Here is a 22,539-nt window from a genome sequence, read left to right on the forward strand (position 1 = left end):
CATGACCCAACTCACATTTTTAAAGGACCACTTGGGCTTGTGTGTTGAGAGCCAACTGGAGGGCCAGGGCAGGGGTGGGGAGACCAGGCAGGAACTTGTTCAGATGAAAGATGGTGGGGGTCTGGAAGGGGAGGCAGCTGGAGTCCCAGACTCTGGACATGCTCCAAAGGAGCCAGTAGGGCTCACTTATGAATTAGAGCAGGACATGAGGGAGAATGAGAGGACCAGGAACAGCTCCAGAGTTGGGCTGGGTTGTTTTTTTTTTTTTTAAGTTTACTTATTTGGAGAGAGACAGAGACAGTGCAAGAGGGGGAGGGGCAGAGAGAGAGAGGGCGACAGAGAACCCCAAGCAGGCTCCATGCTGTCAGGGCAGAGCCTGATGCGGGGCTTGAACCCCCAACCCATGACCTGAGCGGAAACCAAGAGTCGGACACTCAACCGACTGTGCCAGCCTGGCACCCCAGCTCCAGAGCTTTGGGCCTAAGCAACTGGAAGGGGGAAGCCTGTGTGTGGGAGGGGTTTGGAGCAGAATTTTGAGACGTGCAAGTATCGACATAGGTAATTGGACATTTGAAATAGAAAATAATCAGAAAATAGCAGATAATATTTAAAGCCATCACCAGGGAGTGAAACGAAGAAGGGGTCTGAGGACTGAGCCCTGAGGTCCAGGAGACGTGAGTGCTGGACGACCGCAAACGCCACCAAGTCATGGAGGTTTGAGGGTCTGGGCATAGCTGGAAACATCCAGCTGGCGTATGCTTCAGAAGACCCCCCACATGCACAGACGTACTACTCTGTTGTTTTATAAGCAGTGTGACGTCAGCCTTGTAAGTAAAGAAAAACCGGTCTGAGCTCAGGCACCAGGGAAATTGCTTGCAGTGCTGAAGCCGCCTGAAGACACTGAGGTGAGTGGAGACCATGTGGAATCATTTCAGCTTTGGGGAAGGGAGCGCCTCTGGAGCCCACCTGCTGTCATCTCACCGCTAGAACCTGGAGTGTGCTCCCAGGGTCTTCCAATAGAATCCACGTTGTTTTTTTCAAGGTCCATCCCCTGACTAGGGCTCATCAAACACGAGTCTGACCACCGGGGATAGAAATCAACAGGGTAGAAATCAGCTGGTCTCGTAATGGGATTTCCAGTGGTTGTTGGCAAAGCCAGGGGAGACGCTGTGGAAGAAAGGGAGCCTAGAGTGTTAGTCCAGAGCCCGTCGCAGAGGCCTGAGCCATCTGGCCATGGAGTCCATGCCAGACGCGAGGACCTCTCTCCAAATCATAAAACAGTTCTGGGGTACAAAGCGCACCGCTCGATACTCTGCCAGTGGGCCTTAACACCATCTGAGCGAGGGATGGGAGCATGGTTGTGGAGGCCCAGCCTCCACTGCTCCATGGTTGTGGAGGTCCAACCAACAGCTGTCGTTGGTTGTGGCCAGGGAGGAGCAATGTCCAAGCCACCGTCAGAGGGTGAGTCACTGATCAGTCTCCTCTGGCTGGGTATGGTGGGCAGGGGTAAGGGTGAGGGTATGTTCAGTACTGTGATAGGTTCGTGCCATGGGCCTTGGCCTGGACAGCTGCTAGAGGCTGTTTGAGCACTGCCTGTCCAAATCTGGAAGAGAAGGCAAGAGGACATTTAGCCCTCCATCTTGGTCTGCTTGCTTACGTTCTTACTAGATTAGCTGCAGTCTATCATATGCCTAGATGCGCCAGATGATTTGTCCTTTCCCAGAGCATTGACCCTGTAGGAACCCAGGAGTCGGCATTCTGCCTGACACATCAGGTGTGCGCCCCCTCTCTCCCCTAGGTGCCCACAGGGGATGAGGCACAGCTGATGTAGCTGCACCTGGAGCGAGCCATAGCAAAGCTCCATTGGACTCACTTGGCTGCAGGTGGCGAGTGGGGAAGCGCCAGTGAATTCTGCGTTGACAAGGCCCACTACTGGGAGGCAGTAGCTATAAACCGAGTTCCATTGTCACATTGTACCATATCGGGGAATTTTAGCCCATGGCCAAGGTGCTCATCAGAACCTTAGGAGTCTGGATGATACCTGCTGGGTGAAGAGAACAGCCACCCCGTGTTCTAAACCAGGTCTATGGTGGTCGGAATCCACGGCAACCAATTTGCCTATTGTGCACTGATCAGATGCCAAAGTCATCGTGCTACACCTCGAGCCACAGGCCAGCACTTCTGGCAAGACGTACTCTGTGAGTGCCAGTGACATCATAGGTAAGTGGATTCTCATCGGGCCACCTCAGACCTCCACGCCGGTTTTTTGTCATTGTGGTAGGTCCAGGCATGGATCTAGAACACCGAGTAGATGTGATGCCATGTAGTTTTGATCAGTTTTTCTGTCCAGAGACTCTGTCAAGGTGCAGTGCCTTATTGTGAGCTTGTTCATTATCACATACAGATGGAGTTTGTGGCTGAATTGCTTTATCTGTTTCCACAGCAGAGGTTACCATGTGGATGTGCTCCTAATGCTCCAGTTCTGGCTGGTCCAATGGCCTGGCCATACAGCAAGGCCATCAGCAGTGGCCAGGGACGCTGTGTGAAAGGGATGCTTTACAAAGGTGTGAGCAGTATATATAGGGAACCCACAAAGATAGTGTGGTGCCCCTGGGCTAGAAAAATGGAGGGGATGTTACCACCCTCCCCTGGCTCCAAAGGAAACCTGGAAGAAGAAGGTCCTGTAAAGAGAGCCTTCCTGAGAGGAGTGATCCTCTGTGAAGGAGCCAAGCCAGCCCTAAACCAGCCTGAGGCAAAGGGTGGAGAGTGCACTTGGAGAGGCAAGGAGAAGACGTTGGACCCACAAGGGAGGGTTGTGATTTTATGTAGGGAGGTCATGGGAGTCCTCAGTAAGAAGGAATCATTTGAGCAAAGACCTGAGGGGATGTGGTAACTCATCTAATGCTCACAACAAGCAATGAGGTTGGTAGCTCTATGCCCCCCCCCCCATTTTACAGTTGAGCAAACTGAGGTACAGAGAGAATAAACAACTTAGAATTGTCTGAGATCACACAGCTGGGAGTTGATGGAGTTGGGATTTAAAGCCAGGCAGTTAGGGTCCAGAGATCCTGCTCTTAAAATAGGATATAGGAGAGCCATCCTAAAAGGAAAGGGCAGAGAAAATGTCAGGACACATAAGACTGTGATCAACAATCAGAGATGCTGTTTCTTGAGCACTGACTATATACTAGCCACAGTGTTGGGTGCTGTGGGGCAATGTACGGATGAACAAGATGCTGAGCTTGCCCTCAGAGAGTTTATAATGTAGTTGAAGGGTGGGGAGGGAATATGGAAATGTGCGCAAATCAGATCCCAGCAGATTGTGGTACATTGAACTGTAGATGAGATGCTGGGAGCGCACGAATGACAGAGACTACAGCTGGGTTAGGGAAGCGTTCTGGAGGCGTGGTTCAGGAAGCACTAAGGATTGTAATAGCAGAAAGGGGAAGATAAGGGATTCCAGGGGAAGAAAACAAGTGATCAAAGATGTGGAGGCATTTGGGGGATGACCAGTCGTCTGGTTTGAGTAGAGATAATTTTAGGTGGGGCTCCAACAAGACACTAAAGCCACACTGGATCCCACAGTGAGGTCGTGATTTCCTTCCCAGGGCCCCTTATGGAGTCCTCTTAGCTTGGTGCTAGCATATCTCTCAAACGCTAATACCTGCTAATCTCTCTTTTTAACCCGAAGTTCCCGGGCTCAGACGCTTCAGTGGACAACCAAGCTCCAACTGGCATTTTAGTAACAGTGTTCTGTCTTCACTGTCTTTTTTTTTTGGGGGGGGGGGGGCGGGGTATGTTCTTTTTAAAAACATTTTTTTAAATGTTTATTTATTTTTGAGAGAGAGAGACAAAGCATGAGCTCGGGAGGGGCAGAGAGAGAGGGACACTGAATCCGAAGCAGGCTCCAGGCTCTGAGCTGTCAGCATAGAGCCCAACACGGGGCTCGAACCCAAGAGCTGCAAGATCATGACCTGAGCCAAAGTTGGACGCTCAACCAGCTGAGCCACCCACGTGCCTCTTGACAGTTATGTTCTATTTCAGCCAAATGTTAGAGCCTTTTAATGTACGGATAATAATTGTTATTTTTATTATCACTTTCCTTCACAGATAAATTTATTTAAGGAAAAAACACTTTAAAGGGACAGTATTAGGTTAAACATTCAGGCGGTTCATGGCTCTGGCAAAAATCACAAAGGGGGTACCCCAATGACTGATGTTTAGGGTACTCTGGCACAAGGTATAAAGCATGTGAGGGAGAAGTAAGGGGTAGGGGAAGCCTGGAAAGGGGGTCAGATCATGGAGGGCCTGAACAGCATGGCAAGGAGTGTGGCTTTTATTCTGTCAACCAAAGCGAGGCATAGGCTCAAAAATAGGCAGTGAACTTGCCCAGAGCTGTGCTTGGCAGGCCTTGGCTCTGGCCTCTGAGCAAAAGGGAAGGGGAAAACTGGGGGCAGGGGCAGCCATTGTAAGACTCAAGGTGAACAGGTAGAGGGCCCTGAACTAAGGTTAAGGTGGCCCAACTGAGAGGAAGAGCTGGGTTCTGGAGTCCTGTCAGGTTGTATCTTAGAATGCTGTCTGGCTGACCTAGTGAATACTGATTTCTTTTCCAAAAGTGATCAGCCTTTCAGCCTCGAAGTATGCTCTCCAGTGTGGTTTACTGAGAAAATTCACTAGTCTCTGACTGGGTTTTACTGAGTAAGGGTAACATCAGAAGAGGCCAGCCCACCCCAGTCTCTCTGACCTCATTAAGGGGAATTTGAAGTACAATCAGAGATGATGGAGAAAATTGAGTCGTGCCTCCTCAGTCTGTGTTTCCTCATGGGAAAAGTCCGCTGCCGGCTTGACCTCCTGTGGCGATTCATTCTATTCCATACAGCGAACATCTGATTTTCTAAGACCTTCAGCTTCATTTCGCTGAACATAAGCCGTTCAAGGACCTTGTCCTGGAGGGCAAAGCAGGCATGTAGTCTCTCGACTTCTTTTGTGTTCATGACGCAGCTGTTGGGTTTCGCTTCAGGTGGCTTAGGTTTCTCTGCCTCTTCCTAAACTCCCCCACCATGAGAAAAGGAAACCTTAGTTAATAGTGATTTATAAACGTCATGTTAATCAGTCCTCACAACCAGCCTGCAAGGAGAGCATCTTTGCCACACCTGGTGGGTGTCTAGGGAGGAAAGGTCCCTTTCTTAGTATCACCCAACCCGCGTTTGGGAGCTCCCTGAACTCCCAAGTATGGGGACCTATACTTGCCTTTTGTTCATAAGAATAAATGCGATGGCCCAGTAATCTGCACTCACAGAGGACATAAGACACTTAACCCAGATATATCTGTTTCCAGAGCTTGTGTTTCACAGTGTGCCCTTCTGAGACTTGAGTCAGGCCTCATAAAATCACCAACTGCCAAGTCTCAGTATATCTCTATAATCCTCATCTGTTCCCATGCAGTTAGTAAATAATTTTTTTTTCTTTAGGGTTCAGCTACAAACCCCTCATCTTTAAAACCATTTTATTTTTTAAATGTTTTAATTTTTTTAAGTTTATTCATTTTGAGAGAGAAAGCATGAGTGGAGGGAGGGGCAGAGAGAGAGGAGAGAGCAAGAATCCCAAGAAGCCTCCACACCGGCAGCGCAGAGCCCCACGCAGGGCTCGAACTCACAACTGTGAGATCATGACCTGAGCTGAAGACCAAGCCTTAACCAACTCTTGATTTCGGTTCAGGTCATGATCTTGCAGTCATGAGATGGAGCCCCACGTCAGGCTCCCCACTGAGTGTGGAGCTTGCTTGGGGTTCTCTCTCTCTCTCCCTTTCTCTCTCTGTCCTTCCCCAACTTGTGCACATATGCGTGATCTCTCAAAATAAATAAACTTAAAAAATAAATAAAAGTAAATATTTCAGGGATGCAAGACAAGTGACTATTACAGCAAATACCCATGTTTCCATTCCAGCTTAAGAAATAAAATATGATAAATGTAATGTGAAGTCCCCTGTGGATCCTTCTCCTAAGGTTTCCCTCCCTCCCTGAACCTCATCTCAACTGCAGTCCTGAATCCAGTATTTATTTTTTCCATACATTTCTTTATACCAGTGGTTTTCAATGGGAGGCTCTTTTGCCTCCCTACAGGACATTTGGCAGTGTTTGTAGACATTGTTGGTTGTTACGAAAAGGGGGTGAGGGATGCTATTGGCATCTGTGGGTAGAGGCTAAAGATGCTGCTTCACATCCAACAGTGCACAAGACAGATCCTTGAAATAAAGAACTCTCCAACTCAAAGTAGCGATGGTGCAGAGGTTGAGAAATCCAGCCTTAATATATCTTCATTATACATGGGCATCCATAAACAAGGCAGGGTGTTGTTTTGCATGTTTTTTTAATTTTGTATAAAACATGTCATAATCTGGGTACGTTTCTATTGTTTTCATTATTCTAGAGATGTGTCTATGTTACACAGGTATCTTTAGCTCATCTATTTAAAATTCTCCCGCTTTAAAGTAGTTGTTATTGTTGTCAAACCATGGTGACTGACATCAAACATGAAGCAGAAGAGTCTGGGATGGTCCCTATTTTTATTTTTTATAAGTTTTCCTCTTTTTTTCTTTTTATTGAAGTATAATTAATATACAGTGTTATATTAGTTTCGGGTGCACAATATAATGATTCGACGACTGTGTACATTTTTCAGTGCTCATCAGTGTAAGTGTACTCTTAACCCCCTTTATCTATTTCACCCCTTCCCCCACCCACCTCCCCTCCATCAATGACCAGTTCTCTGTATTTTAAGAGTTTGTTTTCTTGTTTGTCTAGGGATGGTCCCTATTTTACAGCCAAGGTAACTGAAGCCTTGTGAAGGAAGTGCTTCGTCCTCCATCACCCAGGTGGGAGCTGAAGAGCAGGGGCTTAGACCAGAGCTGTGGATTCTTCAGTCTTGCCCCATTATCCTGACATCTTCCCTGTCCCCCATCCTCCAGTCTAGCTGTAAATGTCCCATCATCCTTAGCTGAAGCTAAGGCCCCTCTCGCTCACCTGCTGGGGCTCTAGGGGGGTGGGCTGGACTTCATGCTTGACCAACCAGTTGCTAAGCAACAGCAGAAGGAATAGGAACCCAAACAAGGCTGGCTTATAGCTGATCAGCCAAGCCACCAATGCTCCTATGGTGCCCGAGGAAGCAAGTGTCCCATGGAGATTCCTAAAAAGAAGCATTAGTTCCCCCAACATTATGGCTTGGAGGCACCCAGGCCCCAAGACCCTGCCTTGGTGACCCCTCTAGGACAGTTACCCTCCATGACAGGAGCTGTGGCTGCGCCCTCCTCCAAGTCATAACCAGTCCCCCTCCCAGCTGCCGCATAACAATAATATTAACTACTCCTATGTCTTAAGCAGCCACTATGTGTCAGACTTTGACAGGCAGTTTGCAAGCAGTATCTCATGATGTCCTCACAAGAGCCAGGTGATGTAGGCCTTAGTGATACCTCATTTATTCAACAGTACTTCTGGGCCTGGCCACTGGGAATAAAATGGCCAACAGCACAGAGCCCCTACTCTCATAGTGAGGGAGTCTGCAAAGAAGAGTTACCCAAGATCTGCAAATAAGGCAAAAAGATTACATTGAGCTTGTTCACAGTCATGCTAGAATATTGTCCAGCTGGTCTACCTGTTGGTCACCTGATGCTTTAGGGGAAGGTAACTTTGTTTGACTTACTGTTTGATACTGATTAGGGTACTGACTCTGTAAAGTCAGATGTTAACTTTTTAAAAATTGGATAAGTTGCTCCAGCAATTACATTACTGGGTATATATCCAAAATAACTGAAAGCAGGGTCTTTTTTTTTCTTAATGTTTATTTATTTATTTTTGAGAGAGGGAGACAGTGAGCATATGTGAGCATAGGCCAGGGGTGGGGGCAGAGACGTGGGAGGAAGGAGCAGAGAGTGGGGGAGAGAGAGAGAATCCCAAGGTCCGTGTTGTCAGTGCAGAGTCCAACGTGGGGCTCGATTCCACAAACTGTGAGATCATGACCTGAGCCAAAATCAGTCATTGGATGCTCAACCGACTGAGCCATCCAGGCACCCTGAAAGCAGGGTCTTGAAAAGATATTTGTACACCCATGTTCACAGCAGCATTATTCACAATAGCCAGAAGTGGAAGCAACCCCCAAATCCAACAACAGATGAATAGATAAACAAAATGCTGTATATATACATACAATGGAATTATTCAGTCTTAAAAAGGAAGGAAATTCAGAAAACTCTGTTGGGTGTTGCAGTGCTCTCCTTTCCAATCCACCATCTGTGGCAGAAGGTAGAACCACTGTCAAGAGGCAGATTTTCATGAAAACCCTTATGGGAAAGACCATCACTCTTCAGGTTGCACCATAAAATACAGTAGAAAATAAAAGCCAAGATCCAGGATAAGGAAGGAATTCTTCTTTTTTTTTTTTTTTTTAATGTTTATTTATTTTTGACAGAGACAGAGCATGAGCAGGGGAGGGGCAAAGAGAGAGGGAGACACAGATTCTGAAGCAGGCTCCAGGCTCTGAGCTGTCGGCACAGAGCCCGACGCGGGGCTTGAACTCACAGACCGCGAGATCATGACCTGAGCCGAAGTCGGACGCTCAACCAACTGAGCCACCCAGGCACCCCAGGAAGGAATTCTTCTTGATTAGCAGAGACCGGTCTTCGCTCGCAAGCAACTGGAAGATTGACGTATTTTGTCTGACAACTACGTTCAAAGGGAATCCAGTCTTCATCTTGTGTTGAGACGTCGTGGTGGTGCTAAGGAAGAAGTCTTACACCACTCCCAAGAAGAAGCAGCATAAGAGAAAGAAGGTTAAGCTGGCTGTCCTGAAATACTGTAAGGTGGATGAAAATGGCAAAATCAGTCATCTTCATCGGGAGTGATGTGGCGCTGGAGTTTTTATGGGTAGCCACTTTAACAGACGTTATCGTGCCAAATGCTGTCTGACCTATTGCTTCAACAAACAGGTAGACAAGTAATTATATATGTGTTGATAAAAGACATGAACTAACATTAAAAATGTTTTAAAGGAAGGAAATTCTGTAACATGCTACAACATGGATGAACTCTGCGATTATGCTAAGTGAAATAGGCCAGTCACAAAAACACAAAAGCCATTTGATTCCGCTTGATATGAGATATCTAGAGCAGGCAAATCTACAGAGACAGAAAGCAGAATGGTGGTTGCCAGGAGCTAGGAGGCAGGGGGAAATGATGAGTTGTGGTTTAATGGACACAGAATTTTATACGAGGAGAGTTCTGGAGATTGTATAACCGTGTGAATATAATTCACACTAGTGAACTATACACTTAAAAATGGTTAAGGTGATGGGTGCCTGGGTGCCGTTGTTGGTCGGGCATCTGATTCTAGATTTCCACTCAGGTCTCACGGTTCCTGCTGATAGTGTAGACCCTGCTTGGGATTCTCTCGCTCCTCTCTCTCTGCCCCTCCCCCATGCACGCGCCCTCTGTCAAAACAGATCAATAAACTTTTTAAAAAAATGTGTAAGGTGAGGGGCACCTGGGTGGCTCAGTTCATCAAGCACCCGACTCTTGATTTCGGCTCAGGTCATGATCTCACGGTTTGTGAGTTCAAGACTCACATCGGGCTCTGCACTGACAGTGCTTGGGATTCTCTCTCTATCCCTCTCTCTCTGCCCCTCCCCCCCATGCGTACTCCCTCTCTCTCAAAATAAATAAACTTAAAAAAATGGTTAAGGTGATAAAGTTTATGTTATGTGTATTTTACCACAACTTTCAAAAATGAAATAAATTAGTTATTTCTAGGAAAAAATGAGTAATTGCAAATCCGTTTTTTGCAAATAGAGGCAAATGAGTTCTGTCCGATAGAAAAGATAATACCTAAGTCTAGTTTTGTGGCCTTGTAAGACATTAGCCATTTTTTTCTTATTCCAGAATTCTGTTTTCCACTGACTAGTGACTATAGATCAGCTTTTCATAATTTCTTTTGTTGTTGTTGTTTTAATGTTTTTTTTATTTTGAGAGAGAGAGTGGGGAGGAGGGGCAGAGACAGAGGGATAGAGAATCCCAAGCAGGCTCCACACTGTCCGAGCAGAGCCAGACATGGAGCTCAATCCCACGAACTTTGAGATCGTGTGACCTGAGCTGAAATCAAGAGTCAGACGCTCAACTGACTGAGCCACCCAGGCGTCCCTATATTTTCCTTTGAACCAGTGTTATCATCTTGCTGGTTCTCTCAATAATGTGTTAAATAGGGGCGCTTGGGTGGCCCAGTCGGTTAAACATCGGACTTCAGCTCAGATCTCATGGTTCCTGGGTTCAGGCCCCGCGTAGGCCTGGGTGCTGACAGCTCAGAGCTTGGAGCCTGCTTCCGATTATGTGCCTTCCTCTCTCTCTGCCCCTCCCCAACTCATGCTCTGTTTCTCTGTCTCGAAAATAAATAAACATAAAAACATTTTAAAAATGAGTTAAATAAATCTTTGACATAGGCTCATTATTTTGTATGAGAGTTCTTCATGTTCAAATGTCAATTTTAATGGCTATGATATTTTAATATATTGAATTAGTGGCCACTTATTGGGCCTTTAGGTTAGTTCTTCTTTATTGTTATTATATATAACCTGAGGTAAACAGCATTAAAGTTAAATCTTTGTACACATACTTAAATCTTTTCCTAGAATGTCTTCTGTAAAGTGGAATTGCTAGGTCAAAGGATACATGTATTTTAAAAATATAATTTTAAGTTTTATAAAATTATTAAATGTGCAAACAATGTGTGTTTAAAACAGTCTTTGATCTCCTATCTCACCCCTTCCCATCCTCAAATTATATGACTCAGATAACTTGTTCCAACTTTTTAACTGTTTCTTCTGGCATTTATCTTGATATATCTAAATTGTATGCTTGTAGTGTTAATTCTTGATTTCTCATTTAACATTACATATTATCTTTTTATGATGGAAGATGAGGATTTAGCTCCCGTGCAGAACCTCTCCCATTCCCTTTTCGTCCCTGCTCTGTAAACCCCTCTCATGTCTCTCCTCCACAAATTTTCTCTTCTCTCCATTCTTTCAATATAATTCCATCAGTTTGGTGAAAACAATATTCATTATGTTATTATGGCCACATCAGTGTAGTTCATAGCTGAGCCATATGTTGTACTATGATTACACCTTTTTTTCTCGCACAGCTTTTAATTTTCCTGAACGTAACTGCCTTCCTTTTTTTATTTTTGTTTGCATAGTTAAAAAAAATTCAACTTCAGGGAAGTGAAATTGACATAAAGTAAAATATAAAAATATATACAGCATAGTACAGTGAGTTTTGGCTAATGTGTACACCATCCAATCAGGATAAAAAAAACATTTCCATCACCCCAGCAAATTCCCTCCTGCTGTTTTGTAGTCAACTCTCACCTTCATCCCAAGGGATCACTGACTGGATTCTAGCACTAGAGATTAGTTTTACTAGTTCTTAACTTCATGTAAGTGGAATAATTTTTTGAAAATTACAGTTTGAAGGGGCACTTGGGTGGCTCAGTCAGAAGAGCCTGTGACTCTTGATTTCACAGTCATAAGTTGGACCCCACGCTAGGTGTAGAGATTGCTAAAAAAAAAAAAGACTAAAAAAAAAAAAAGAAAACTATAGTTTGAAGAGAGAGATGTGTAAAAAAGCAATTGTAGTTGTGTGTAATAAGTTGAAACAAGCTTGAAGAAGACAAGCTGTTCCAGTGTTGGGTCACTAAAGGAGTCCTGGAGGAATTGAAAAAAATAAGTCACCACCACCATCTGCAGCACTAGAAAGAATTAACCTGGAGTAGAAAGAGGTGTTATGTATGGAACACATAGGGAGTGGGAGGAGGTATGAGTTTGTGAGAGCTAATGGGAAGGAGGTCCAGACAGAATATGAACGCAGCCCTAGAGGCAACAGCAATCCAGTTTGGACTCAAACCTGGGTTTCCTAATTTCTGTCCATTTTATTACGAGGAAACTCACTTGCGCTCCAAGAATTCCCATGTCCAAGCCGGACAACTGCAAAACAGTAAGATGACTTACCAGTTACATTTCAATGTTTTCTCCTCACTAGACTTGTAAGCTCTTTGAAAGCAAAAACTTCATCATTAAACCCTTGTTACGTAGTAAGCATTAATAAATATTGGTTGAGCTGACAAGTGAGTGAATGAATGAATTTATGTATGTATGCAAGTCTCTGGAGGGAACGGTCACCCGCGGAGGTGCAGTCTGGCCCCCAAGCCCTAGGAGCGAGAACGTGCTGGGGCCAACGCCAAAGGCCAAGGCGACGCTCTAGGAAAGCATCGTGCTCCGTGCCGTGGTGCCGCTCTAGCCGCGAGGATGCCACTCTATGGCAGCGGGGGAAGGCGGGGCTGTGGGCGTCTCGGGCCTTTTTGTCCGGACGCCGCGGGAACGCGCTCAGCGCGTGCGTACGCCGTGGCGGTTGGCAGCGAGCTACCTGCGCGAAGTGAGGCTAGGCGAGGCTGCTCCGGACTCACGGACCGACAGACAGAGCGGCCCCTTCGGCCGTCGGCGGCCAGGCGGCCCGAGATGTTGTCTGGGAAGAAGGCCGCGGCGGCGGCTGCGGCGGCAGCGGCGGCGGCGGCGGCCGGGACGGAGGCCGGCCCCGGGGCAGCGGGCGGCGCGGAGAACGGCTCTGAGGTGGCCGCGCCGCCCGCGGGCCTGTCGGGCCCTGCCGAGGCCGGGCCGGGGGTGGCGGGGGAGCGCACTCCCCGCAAGAAAGAGCCTCCGCGGGCCTCCCCTCCCGGGGGCCTGGCCGAGCCACCGGGGTCCGCCGGGCCTCAGGCCGGGCCTACCGTCGTGCCTGGATCTGCGACTCCCATGGAAACGGGAATCGCAGAGACTCCGGAGGGGCGACGGACCAGCCGGCGCAAGCGAGCGAAGGTGAGGCGCGAACCCCTCCCGCACGCCGCAGACCCCGGTTGCTTGGCTTCCTCTAGGTTGTCCAGCCCCCGGCGACCCCCACCGCCCCTTGTCTTGGGCCTCGAGCCGCACGCCCACCCAGACCTCCCAGGCCGTCGGGTCTTCACCGCGCCTCCCTACCGGCTGGGTGGGTGGGTGGGGAGAGGGAGAGAGGGAGGGGAAGGGCTTGGCGGGTGTTGAAAGCAGTCTTTGTGCCGGGACCCGGCCGTCTTGGGAAGGGGGATTGGCGGGGAGGGGTGGTTTACTCCTTGCATCTGTACACCTTTTCATTTTCTGGCCTGGGAAACATGGCTCCCTGACGTGGAGTCCTGGTTGGCGCTGTTAGGGACGGGCATCGCCGGTTGGCCCGCGGATGTGTCTGGAGGCCTCTCGGCGGTGTTTAAGGAGTTTCAGCTGGGCGCGCATTGGGGCTGGAGGGGCATGCTAAAGAAATGGCCTTGGCTATGGAGACCGAAAAGAAATGCACATTTTTGTTTGTTTTGTTTTCAGCCCTGCTGGGCGCTAGTTTTCCTCTTTCCTTTTATTCTCTCAACGATCTTTTGACTTAGGGTTGTTTTTTGTTTTTTTTTTTTTTAAACCGGTGAGGAAGCTGATTGAGAGGGCTAATGTCCATTAGTCAAGGTGCAAATACCTAGGAAGGAAAAGACTTGTCACGGAACAGAATATACAGACGGCAGCTGCTTCACATCTCTGGGTGCCAGATGCCCTGTGTTGAGAGAGTCACATTTTATTTTTGCTCAGCAGCAGTGGGCAGGTTTTGTGAGCCCCACGTTAGGAAATGAGTAAGCTGAGGCACACAGTTTCAGCAGCTTAGCCAAAGTCACCCAACTAAGTAAGTGGCAGAACTGGAAGCTGCGTTTCTGTTGCGAGGAGGTAGCCTCAGCCTCAGACAAAGGACCACATGGAACACCCAGCTGTGCAGGGCACCAAGGCAGTACCAGGAGCAGACTTTTTAGACTTGGGTTTTTTCTGGAGGTGTATCCTTTTAGAGTACATATTTAAAATCGTGCGATTTTATAAGTTGCGCATACAGCTGTAATTTTTAAATGCATGTGCCGAGTCAGTGTGAGCTTCTTGAGATGGGTATTACCCAGACCGAGCCCTCAGATTCAACTGCCCGCTTGAGAGATCTCTCTGCAAGAGTAGATACCCCGTGCTGAAAGGAGGAAAGGCTTTTGGCGGCTTTTACCAAAGCGTGGGTTAGAAAAGACACAGATTGGAGACTCCCAGCCCCCAGAAATGAGCTAGAGGGCAGAAGCCCGAGCGTTTTTATTTTACTATTTCAATAGAAAGTATGGCTAGAAAGCATGTGGTAAACCATGTCTTAAAAACGTTTATTGAGATAGTTCACATAGGATAAAATTTACCTTTTTCAGGTGGTACGACTGAATGGTTTTTAGCATGTATTCACAAAGTTTTGCAGCCACTACCACAGTCAGTTTTAATTTTAGGACATTTTCATCACCCCCAAAAGACACTTGGACCACTGGCAGTCATTCTTCGTTCTCCACTCCCCTAGCAGCCACTAACCTACTTTCTGTGTGGATTTGCCTGTTCTGGACCTTTTATGTAAACAGGATCGTAGAATATGTGGTCTTTTGTGTCTGGCTTTGGTATGTTTTCGGGGTTCATCCATGTTGTATTTCCATTTGGTACTTGACACAACTCCATGGCGTAATAATATCCCATTGTATGGATATACCACATTTTGTTTATCCATTTATCATTGTGGTGGACATCTGGGTTTCCACTTTTTGGTTATGTGTGATGCTGCTGTGAACATTTATGTACAGTGTTTTGTGTGTGTGAACGTATGTTTTCAACTCTCTCGGGTATATAGTTGGAGTGGAATTGCTGCATCACATGGTATCTCAGTGTTTTACCCTTTGAGGAGCTGCCAAACACTTTTCCACATCAGCCACACCGTTTTACGTTTCCATCAGCAGTAGATGAAGGTTCCAGTTCCCCCATATCCTTGTCTTGAGCTCTCCTAGTGGATGTGAAGGGGTGTCTCATTGTAGTTTTCATACGCGTTACACGGATGACTGATGATATGAACATCTTTTCTTGTGCTTATTGGCATTTGTTGTATATCTTCTTTGATGAAATGTTGGTTCACATCCTTGGCTCACTTTAAAATTGGGTTGTCTTTATTGCTGAATAGTCAGAGTTCTTTGTGTATGGTGATTGCAGAAGTTTTTTATTTTAATGTCCGATTTATCTTTTCTTCTTTTTGTCCCTTTTGCTTCTGGTGTTTTGTTTTGTTTTGTTTTTAAGTTTATTTATTTATTTTGATGGAGCATGAGCTGGGGAGGGGCAGAGAGACTGGGAAGAGAGAATCCCAAGGAGGCTCCTTGTGGTCAGCGTGGGGCCCAGCGTGGGGCTCGAGTCCATGAACCAAGAGATCATGACCTGAGCTGAAATCAAGAGTCAACACTTGGGGCGCCTGGGTGGCGCAGTCGGTTAAGCGTCCGACTTCAGCCAGGTCACGATCTCGCGGTCCGTGAGTTTGAGCCCCGCGTCAGGCTCTGGGCTGATGGCTCAGAGCCTGGAGCCTGTTTCCGATTCTGTGTCTCCCTCTCTCTCTGCCCCTCCCCCGTTCATGCGCTGTCTCTCTCTGTCCCATAAATAAATAAATAAATAAATAAATAAATAAATAAATAAATGTTGAAAAAAAAGAGTCAACACTTAACTGATTGAGCCACCCAGGCACCTGGGTGTTAGATCCAAGCTTGAGTCACCCAGGCACCTGCTTCTGATGTTCAATCCAAGAAACCATTGCTTAATCCAGTGTCATGAAGATTTACTTCCAGGTGTTGTCCTAAGAGTTTTATAGTTTTAGCTCTTGGATTTGGATCTGTGATCATTTTGGAGTTAATTTTTGTATGTGGCATGAAGTAGGAGTTCAGCTTCATTCCTTTCCATGTGGATATCCACTTGTCCCAGCACAATTGAAGACTGTTCTCTTCCCCCTTTGAATGGTTGGCATCCTTGTTGGTTAGCCCTAAATATAAGGGTTTATTTCTGGACTCTCAGTTCTGTCCCACTGATCAGTATCTTTGTTCTTGTGTCTGTATCGCACTGTCCTGATCACTGTAACTTTGTGTAATAGATTTTGAAATCAGGAAGTTTGATTTTTCAGCTTTGCTCCTTTTTTTTTCAAGATTGTTTTGGATGTTCTGAGACCCTTGCATTTCCATATGAATTTTAGGATCAGTTTATCAGTTTCTGGAAAAAAAAAAAAAAAAAAGGGCAGCTGATATTCTGATTGGGATTGTCTTGATCATGTAGATTTCTGTCTTTGTAATTATCTTGTGTTTATTTTAATTCCCATTATACTGTTTTTTCTATTGTGATTAGCTTTGAAATTCAAAAGAAAAGTGGGTCACCTGTTTATTTGGGGGAGCAATTAAGAAGGAAGAAACTGGGGACACTGACTTATTCCTAGCCAGTCTTGGGAGCCAGAGAAAACAGACCTCAAGGGATAGAGTATCCATTAAAGGAAGAAAAATCGAGCTGAGGCCATTGTAGTAGATGGGCCTTACTTCGAGAGTTCTGAGGTATATGTAGGGGTCTTTCTGTATTTGTAGTTATAGATATAACAGACGTAGATACAGGTGTATTATATATATTATATATATACATGTACATATATATATACACACACAAAATTATGTAACTAAAACCAGGTTCAGGATATTGGAAGGGGTCCATGCATTTGAGGGTCCCTGAAGGTTAAGTTTTGTAAATTTCAGAATAAATTCACCCCTGAGTGTGTATGCTAACATTATGGCAAAATATTTAAGGGTTGGAATTGTTAAGTTGGGCTGGGACTTTAGGGACACTTCAGCATTCAGCTGGCCTTGAAAAGGTGCAGAATTTAGAAAAGTATTCTGAAAAGGACAGACTTTTTGGAATTGATTTTTCTTGCTATGATTCATTTTCCTCAGGAAGATAAACTCTACCTTGTAAGGCTTTTAGGTTTAGATACAATGTAAACAAAATACAGTGTCTGGCTTGTAGTAAGGTGCCCAGTAATTAAGTATTACCAGTGGAGAAAGGAAGTGAAAAACGCTTGCATATTATGTGACAAGGTTTGAGAAGCAGCAGGGAGTCCAGAGTGGAAAACTGAATGTTGGGGACAATGGGCAAATGAATTGGAAATGAGGTTTTTCTAGGAGCAAGATAGGAGCCAGAGGGATCAGTAACGTTTGGGTTGTAGAGTCATGTTCAGGTTATAGACAAACACTAGATCTGTGTGTTCAGTATGGTAGCCACTAGCCCATGTGACTGGTACAACTGATGAAACTGAGTTTTTACTTTTGATTTAAACTTAAATTACCACATGGTAAGTGCTCAATAGCCACATGTGGCTGGCTAGTGCTGCCACGGTGGAAGCGCAGATGCAAAACGTTGCCATTATCATAGAAAATTGTATCAGACAGCACTACACTAGACTATGAAATGCAGACCTTAAGTGCTAGGACAGTTCAGAGAAAGGAAAAAAATATATTTGTAAGTTTGGAATAGTTAGGAAATAATTTGTGGAGGAAGGGTGCCTTGAATTTTAAGCATTGGATTAACAGAAAAAGCTTTTAGGAAATTTAGGGATCAGTAGAACATTGAGGACTTTTTCATTAGTGTATTAGAAAATGGCTAAAGGTGTAAGTTTGCATAGAGCCAGAAAGTTTATACCTGGTTTGAAAAAGTTGGCATTTATCTTTTAAACTATCTGAAAATAACATGTATGGATTTGGAAAATCAGTCTGGCAGTTGTGCCCTACTGAATTAAAAGGACTAAAGATTCAAACAAAAAGACTGGGGCTTTAAGGTGATTGGGAAGTGGATGAATCATTGTAGTAAGGGTGAGGAAGAGACTAGAGATGTAAATTTGAGAGTTGTCTGTGTAAAGGTGAGAATAATTACCTTACTGACTTATATCTATCTATTGGATATCTTTATGTCCTTGTTTGTAAGTGGTTGTAGAAGTTCCAAAGTCTTTGAGGATTTTACCTAAGGATGAGAGGTTCCCACTCTTTTGTGTTCAAAGTATCTGTTCCTTTGCTCAGGGGAATAGTTTTTATTTTTTTATTTTTGAGAATTTGTACGATTCTTTCACTTTTTTATTAAGTTGAGAACTTTTTTTTAAGCTTATTTATCTTGAGAAAGGGAGAGAGTGTGTGTAGAGAGAAAAGAAAGCAAGTGGGGAGAGTCAGAGAGAATCCCAAAGCAGACTCTGCCTGCCAGTGCAGAGTCCATTGCAGGGCTCGAATTCACCAACCCCAAGATCGTGACCTGAGCCAAAATCAAGAGTCCATTGCTCAGCCTACCGAGCCACCCAGGCACCACCCACTAGAGAAACTTTTTTTTTGTAAGTAATCTCTACGCCCATTATGGGACTCTGAACTCATGACCCCCAAGATCAAGAGTCACACGCTCCTCTGACTGAACCAGCCAGGTGCCCCTCTTTTTTACAAAATAAAACTTTATATGGAAAATTTCAAAATAAAGTACTATTTGCCTGTCTTATATTCAGTTTAAATTTATAACCTTTATTTTAGTTGTCAGGGTTTCAGAAAATGAGGCTTTTTTTTTTAATAGAGCCAAATTTGAGAATGGAGGTTAAACTTAATAGTTGTAGTCTTATTTAAGTCTCAGAACCCAATTTTATTTCTGTACTTTGTTTATGAAGCATTGTGAAGACCCAGTGCTTGATAAGTAGTACAAAAGGTTGTTTTTTAGCTTGCCTAGCCATTTCAGGACGCTGCCTTGGTTGAACAGATTGCAGAAGAAATGTCATTCTTAGGTCTACCCAAAATTTACCTAAGCAGTACAAGTTCATGTGTTGTTGGTCTCCAAAGTACTAACACATATAAGTGTGTATTTAAATGAAATCCTGAAGAATTTTAGGGTTCTGTGGAACACAGATGGTTTTTTCTTGATATTTTGTTTTTAAATACTACCTTTAGATATTTTTGCTCTTCTAGATATTTTTCTAATCTTTCCCCCCCATCCCCCCAAAAACTAAGAACTCTGTGTTCCTTTTTAGTAGCTACTACTTCATCAAAACGTTGGATTAAACAATGTTAAAAAGATTGTTTTTGCTGCAAAACTTCTCAGTAACTTTAATGTGCATCGTGGTTCTCCTAGAGGGGGCCTGTAAAGAATGCAGTACTTCCCAAACTTGATCATGGATTCCTTTTTCCTTCAAATGGTATACTGTCTTGTGGAACATCCTTTGGAAAGAGCTAAACTGCAGTAGAAAGGATCTTACATTATTGTTTCAGAAATTTGCACATTGCCCAGTTCCATGGTAGGCGCTTGTTAAGTGATTATTGATTAAATGGATGAGATTGATGAGCAGAGGATTAAAGAGCTGAATCTTTGGGGGTAGGGAGGGGTCAAGCACTATTGAAAGCTGAAAGAAGAAAGGATACTGCATACTTTAAACATATATTACATTTTCTGACCCCTCTCCCTCTTTGAAACTTTTCCCATGCTGCTTTTTTGCCCGTTGTCCTGAGGTTTGCTCCTACAGTTTATCTCAATCAAGTAGAATGAAGTTTAGTGTCTAGACTTCTGGAGGTTTTATTGTAAAATCTTTCTGTGAGATGATTTGCCTGGTAAGAACCATTAGTTTGCAACTGGAATTTCAGCTTATTAAGGGCAGGAAGACTCTCATTTATAATTGTTTTCTCCATTGTGATCATGTACTCAGTGTTTCATATTTGATAGATGAATACTATTATTTGTGTGTTTAAATAAGAATCTTAGAGCATGGGTCAGAACTGTTCAATTTATCCTTAATTTTTGTTTCCATTTTCTGACACAATCCCTCTTACCTTCCCTAGCCTAGCCACCCACTCCCCTGCCCACCTGTGGTCATGTCATTTAAAAAAAAAGAAAAAGACCGATATAAAAGCAGCCAGCCATATGGAACTATTTCAAAGATATTTCAAAAGTTAAAATAGATTACATTTGCTGTAATCCACAGGACTATTAATTTCAGAAATCTAATAAGTTAGGTACATTATTTGTGGAGACCATACTGTCTTTGCTCTGTCTCCATAGCTAATAAATTTTTATTTTATTCATTTTATCTTTTAATTGAATCTGAATAGAGAGCTGTTGTTTCTGTGGCTTTCTGGAATGTTTTTTAAGGGTGGGAGTCACAGTGACATTTTTCCAGTGTTCTAAGCTGGTGACTATTTGTAATACCGTATCATACATTTTGGTAAACAGGTCCATTATAATCTTCCCTATCCTAATGGCTTTACCCCTGATAAGGCTTCCTCTTTCTACTTACTACCTGGTTCTCTCCTTTACACTTAGAATATGAATTAGTAGTATGACCTGTAGTCTCCATTTCCGTTTCACTTCTTAATTTGTTATATTAAGGTTTCTTTGCTCTCATTGTTCAACTCTCTTAGGTCAACAGTTATTATTTTTTAATGTTTATTTATTTTGAGGGAGTGGGGGAGGGGCAGAGAGAGGGAGGGAGAGAATCCCAAGCAGGCTCCATGGTGTCAGTGCAGAGCCTGAGGCGGAGCTTGATCACATGAACCGTGAAATCAGGTCATTGGTTATTTTTTAAGCAAATGTACCTTTTCATAGTTTCAATTTGACGGTTGCCATTTGCGGTTTTTATTACCTGCCATTTTTCCCCATTTGGTTTCTGGAATTTTGCTGTTTTGCCATGGAATAGAAGTACAGGCTTGACATTTGACAGACTTGTTATTCTAGTTGATTATATTTTTATCTCAGGGTTATTTTAGTCTTTTGTTGAAACTTCTAGTGTGATCATGATGTATATATACATATGTGTAGCTATGCCTACAAACACACACACACATACACTCACACACACACATTTTAAAAGGTTTTAGGAGTTGTAAAAAGCCTCAGATCCATTGCTCTAAATGTCAGTACTATGATGTAAAATTGATAGGTTGGGGTAAATGTGAACCGACATGAGATTGTTTCATGAGAGATTTTAGGGTTTTGTTTTGTTTTATTTATTTAAGTAATCTCTGCACCTAGTGTGGGGCTTGAACTCATGACCCTGAGATCAAGAGTCCCATGCTCTTCCAACTGAGCCAGCCAGGTGCCCTGAGATTTTGTTTTTAATAACTACCTATTATGGTCTAGCTTGTTCCTTGTTATTTACTTACTTCCCTTAAAATTTGAAGTTAAAAAGCCATTCACATTCACTGATGGTTCCACATTAAGTCCCTGGTTTTAGATGTTCACTGTATTTAGCTTTCCCTGGTATAATCTCCATATAGGTAGAGTACAGAGAGATGGATGAAAGCTTGGCCAACCTCTCAGAAGATGAATATTATTCAGAAGAAGAGAGAAATGCTAAAGCAGAGAAGGAAAAGAAGCTTCCCCCACCACCTCCTCAAGCCCCACCTGAGGAAGAAAATGAAAGCGAGCCTGAAGAACCATCTGGTGAGTAATAGTAACCAACCAGTTTTGTTTTATCCTGAAAATAAGAGTAAATGAGTTAAATCCTATTCTACAGTGTTATTTATGTCTTTATCTTTGGTTTATATTCTGATATTGGCCATGTGTGTCAGTAGTGCGTGTATGTATGTGTAAATATATATGCACGCACGCATACATGCATACATACATATGTAGTTATACTGATATTCTTTGTGTGTGTGTGTACATATATAGAAGGAAAGTAAAAGATGGGGATGGAAGGATAGTGGCAGTATAAGGCACTCGGAAAGTTGGAGAAATAAAACAATTAGAGAAAACATACAGAAAACCAAATCCAAAGAACCAAACCCCTCAGATTTATCTCTGACCCCTCAGATTTATCTCTGATTTAGAGTTTGTAGATAGAAGGGTTCAGAAATTACTCTGGTTAAATCACATATGTATCACATGGTTAGATACTTTCTGATTAAACCTTCAGAGTGGGGATCAGTTTTGAGAATATCCTAGTGAACAAATGTAAAAATATATTAGGTCAAAAAGAAAAGGCCTAAGTGCCTGTTACCGTTTAGTATTGAGCCCTCCAATCAAAGGAATGGTAGAAGAAAAGGCTATGAAGAGATTCTAAACTCACACAGTCTTCCTATGACAGTGGAAAGATTATTGGAGACTATAGTATTGGTTTCAGAACTTCAAACATCTTTAAGGAATTCTCACTAACATCCCCTCAGATTGAATCCTACTGAGGATACCCAGAGCAAGTAGGGATACCCTTCTGGTTTGAATAAAGCAAACAAAAGTAGAGTCTTAATTTTTTTTATCTTCTGTCCTTAATGGCATTGCATTAATTCTTCTTGACTTTGAATTTTTACTAAGTTCTTCTTAAAATACATTTTATATTTCTGTAGCTCCAGGCCCATTTACCTCTTCAATTCTTGTGGTCCTGTATCTTTTAAAAATAGAATGTTTGTTTCAGATCCCATCTGCTATATCTTGCGTGACTTTCATAGGTACCCAGATACAGACATATTTAATTTGAGAAGTTTTATCTTTTGTTTTAGTTTTTTTTTCGCCTCCTCTGTAATGTTATATAAATCACCACATGTTATTTGAAATAATAGGGTTATTACTGATGTATCATTTGA

General features: G+C 43.8%; 2 protein-coding genes and 1 pseudogene across 5 annotated transcripts in view; 2 read left to right on the top strand and 1 right to left on the bottom strand.

Annotated features, from left to right (window-relative positions):
* Positions 1-4,639: 4,639 nt before the first annotated feature.
* Positions 4,640-7,214, bottom strand: TEX46 (testis expressed 46). Its single transcript, XM_045482332.1, has 2 exons — positions 7,023-7,214; positions 4,640-5,045 (listed from the first exon to the last, which is right to left on the bottom strand). Exons 1-2 carry the CDS (start codon positions 7,212-7,214, stop codon positions 4,749-4,751), a joined length of 489 nt encoding a protein of 162 aa, XP_045338288.1. The 3' UTR covers positions 4,640-4,748.
* An 828-nt stretch (positions 7,215-8,042) lies between these two features.
* Positions 8,043-9,024, top strand: LOC123599943 (annotated as a pseudogene).
* A 3,383-nt stretch (positions 9,025-12,407) lies between these two features.
* The window catches only part of KDM1A (lysine demethylase 1A), a 61,927-nt gene continuing 51,795 nt past the window's right edge, over positions 12,408-22,539 (top strand). For 2 of the 4 annotated variants that reach the window (XM_045476089.1, XM_045476091.1), the window contains exons 1-2: positions 12,410-12,910; positions 21,235-21,400. In XM_045476089.1, the coding sequence (XP_045332045.1) occupies positions 12,557-12,910; positions 21,235-21,400 (520 nt within the window). In that variant the 5' untranslated portion in view covers positions 12,410-12,556. Of the gene's footprint in view, positions 12,911-21,234; positions 21,401-22,539 lie in introns of all 4 variants that reach the window. The other 2 variants (XM_045476087.1, XM_045476090.1) reach the window with 2 other exon arrangements.

Source organism: Leopardus geoffroyi, chromosome C1 (genome assembly GCF_018350155.1).
Source record: "Leopardus geoffroyi isolate Oge1 chromosome C1, O.geoffroyi_Oge1_pat1.0, whole genome shotgun sequence".
Classification (NCBI taxonomy): Eukaryota; Metazoa; Chordata; class Mammalia; order Carnivora; family Felidae; genus Leopardus; species Leopardus geoffroyi.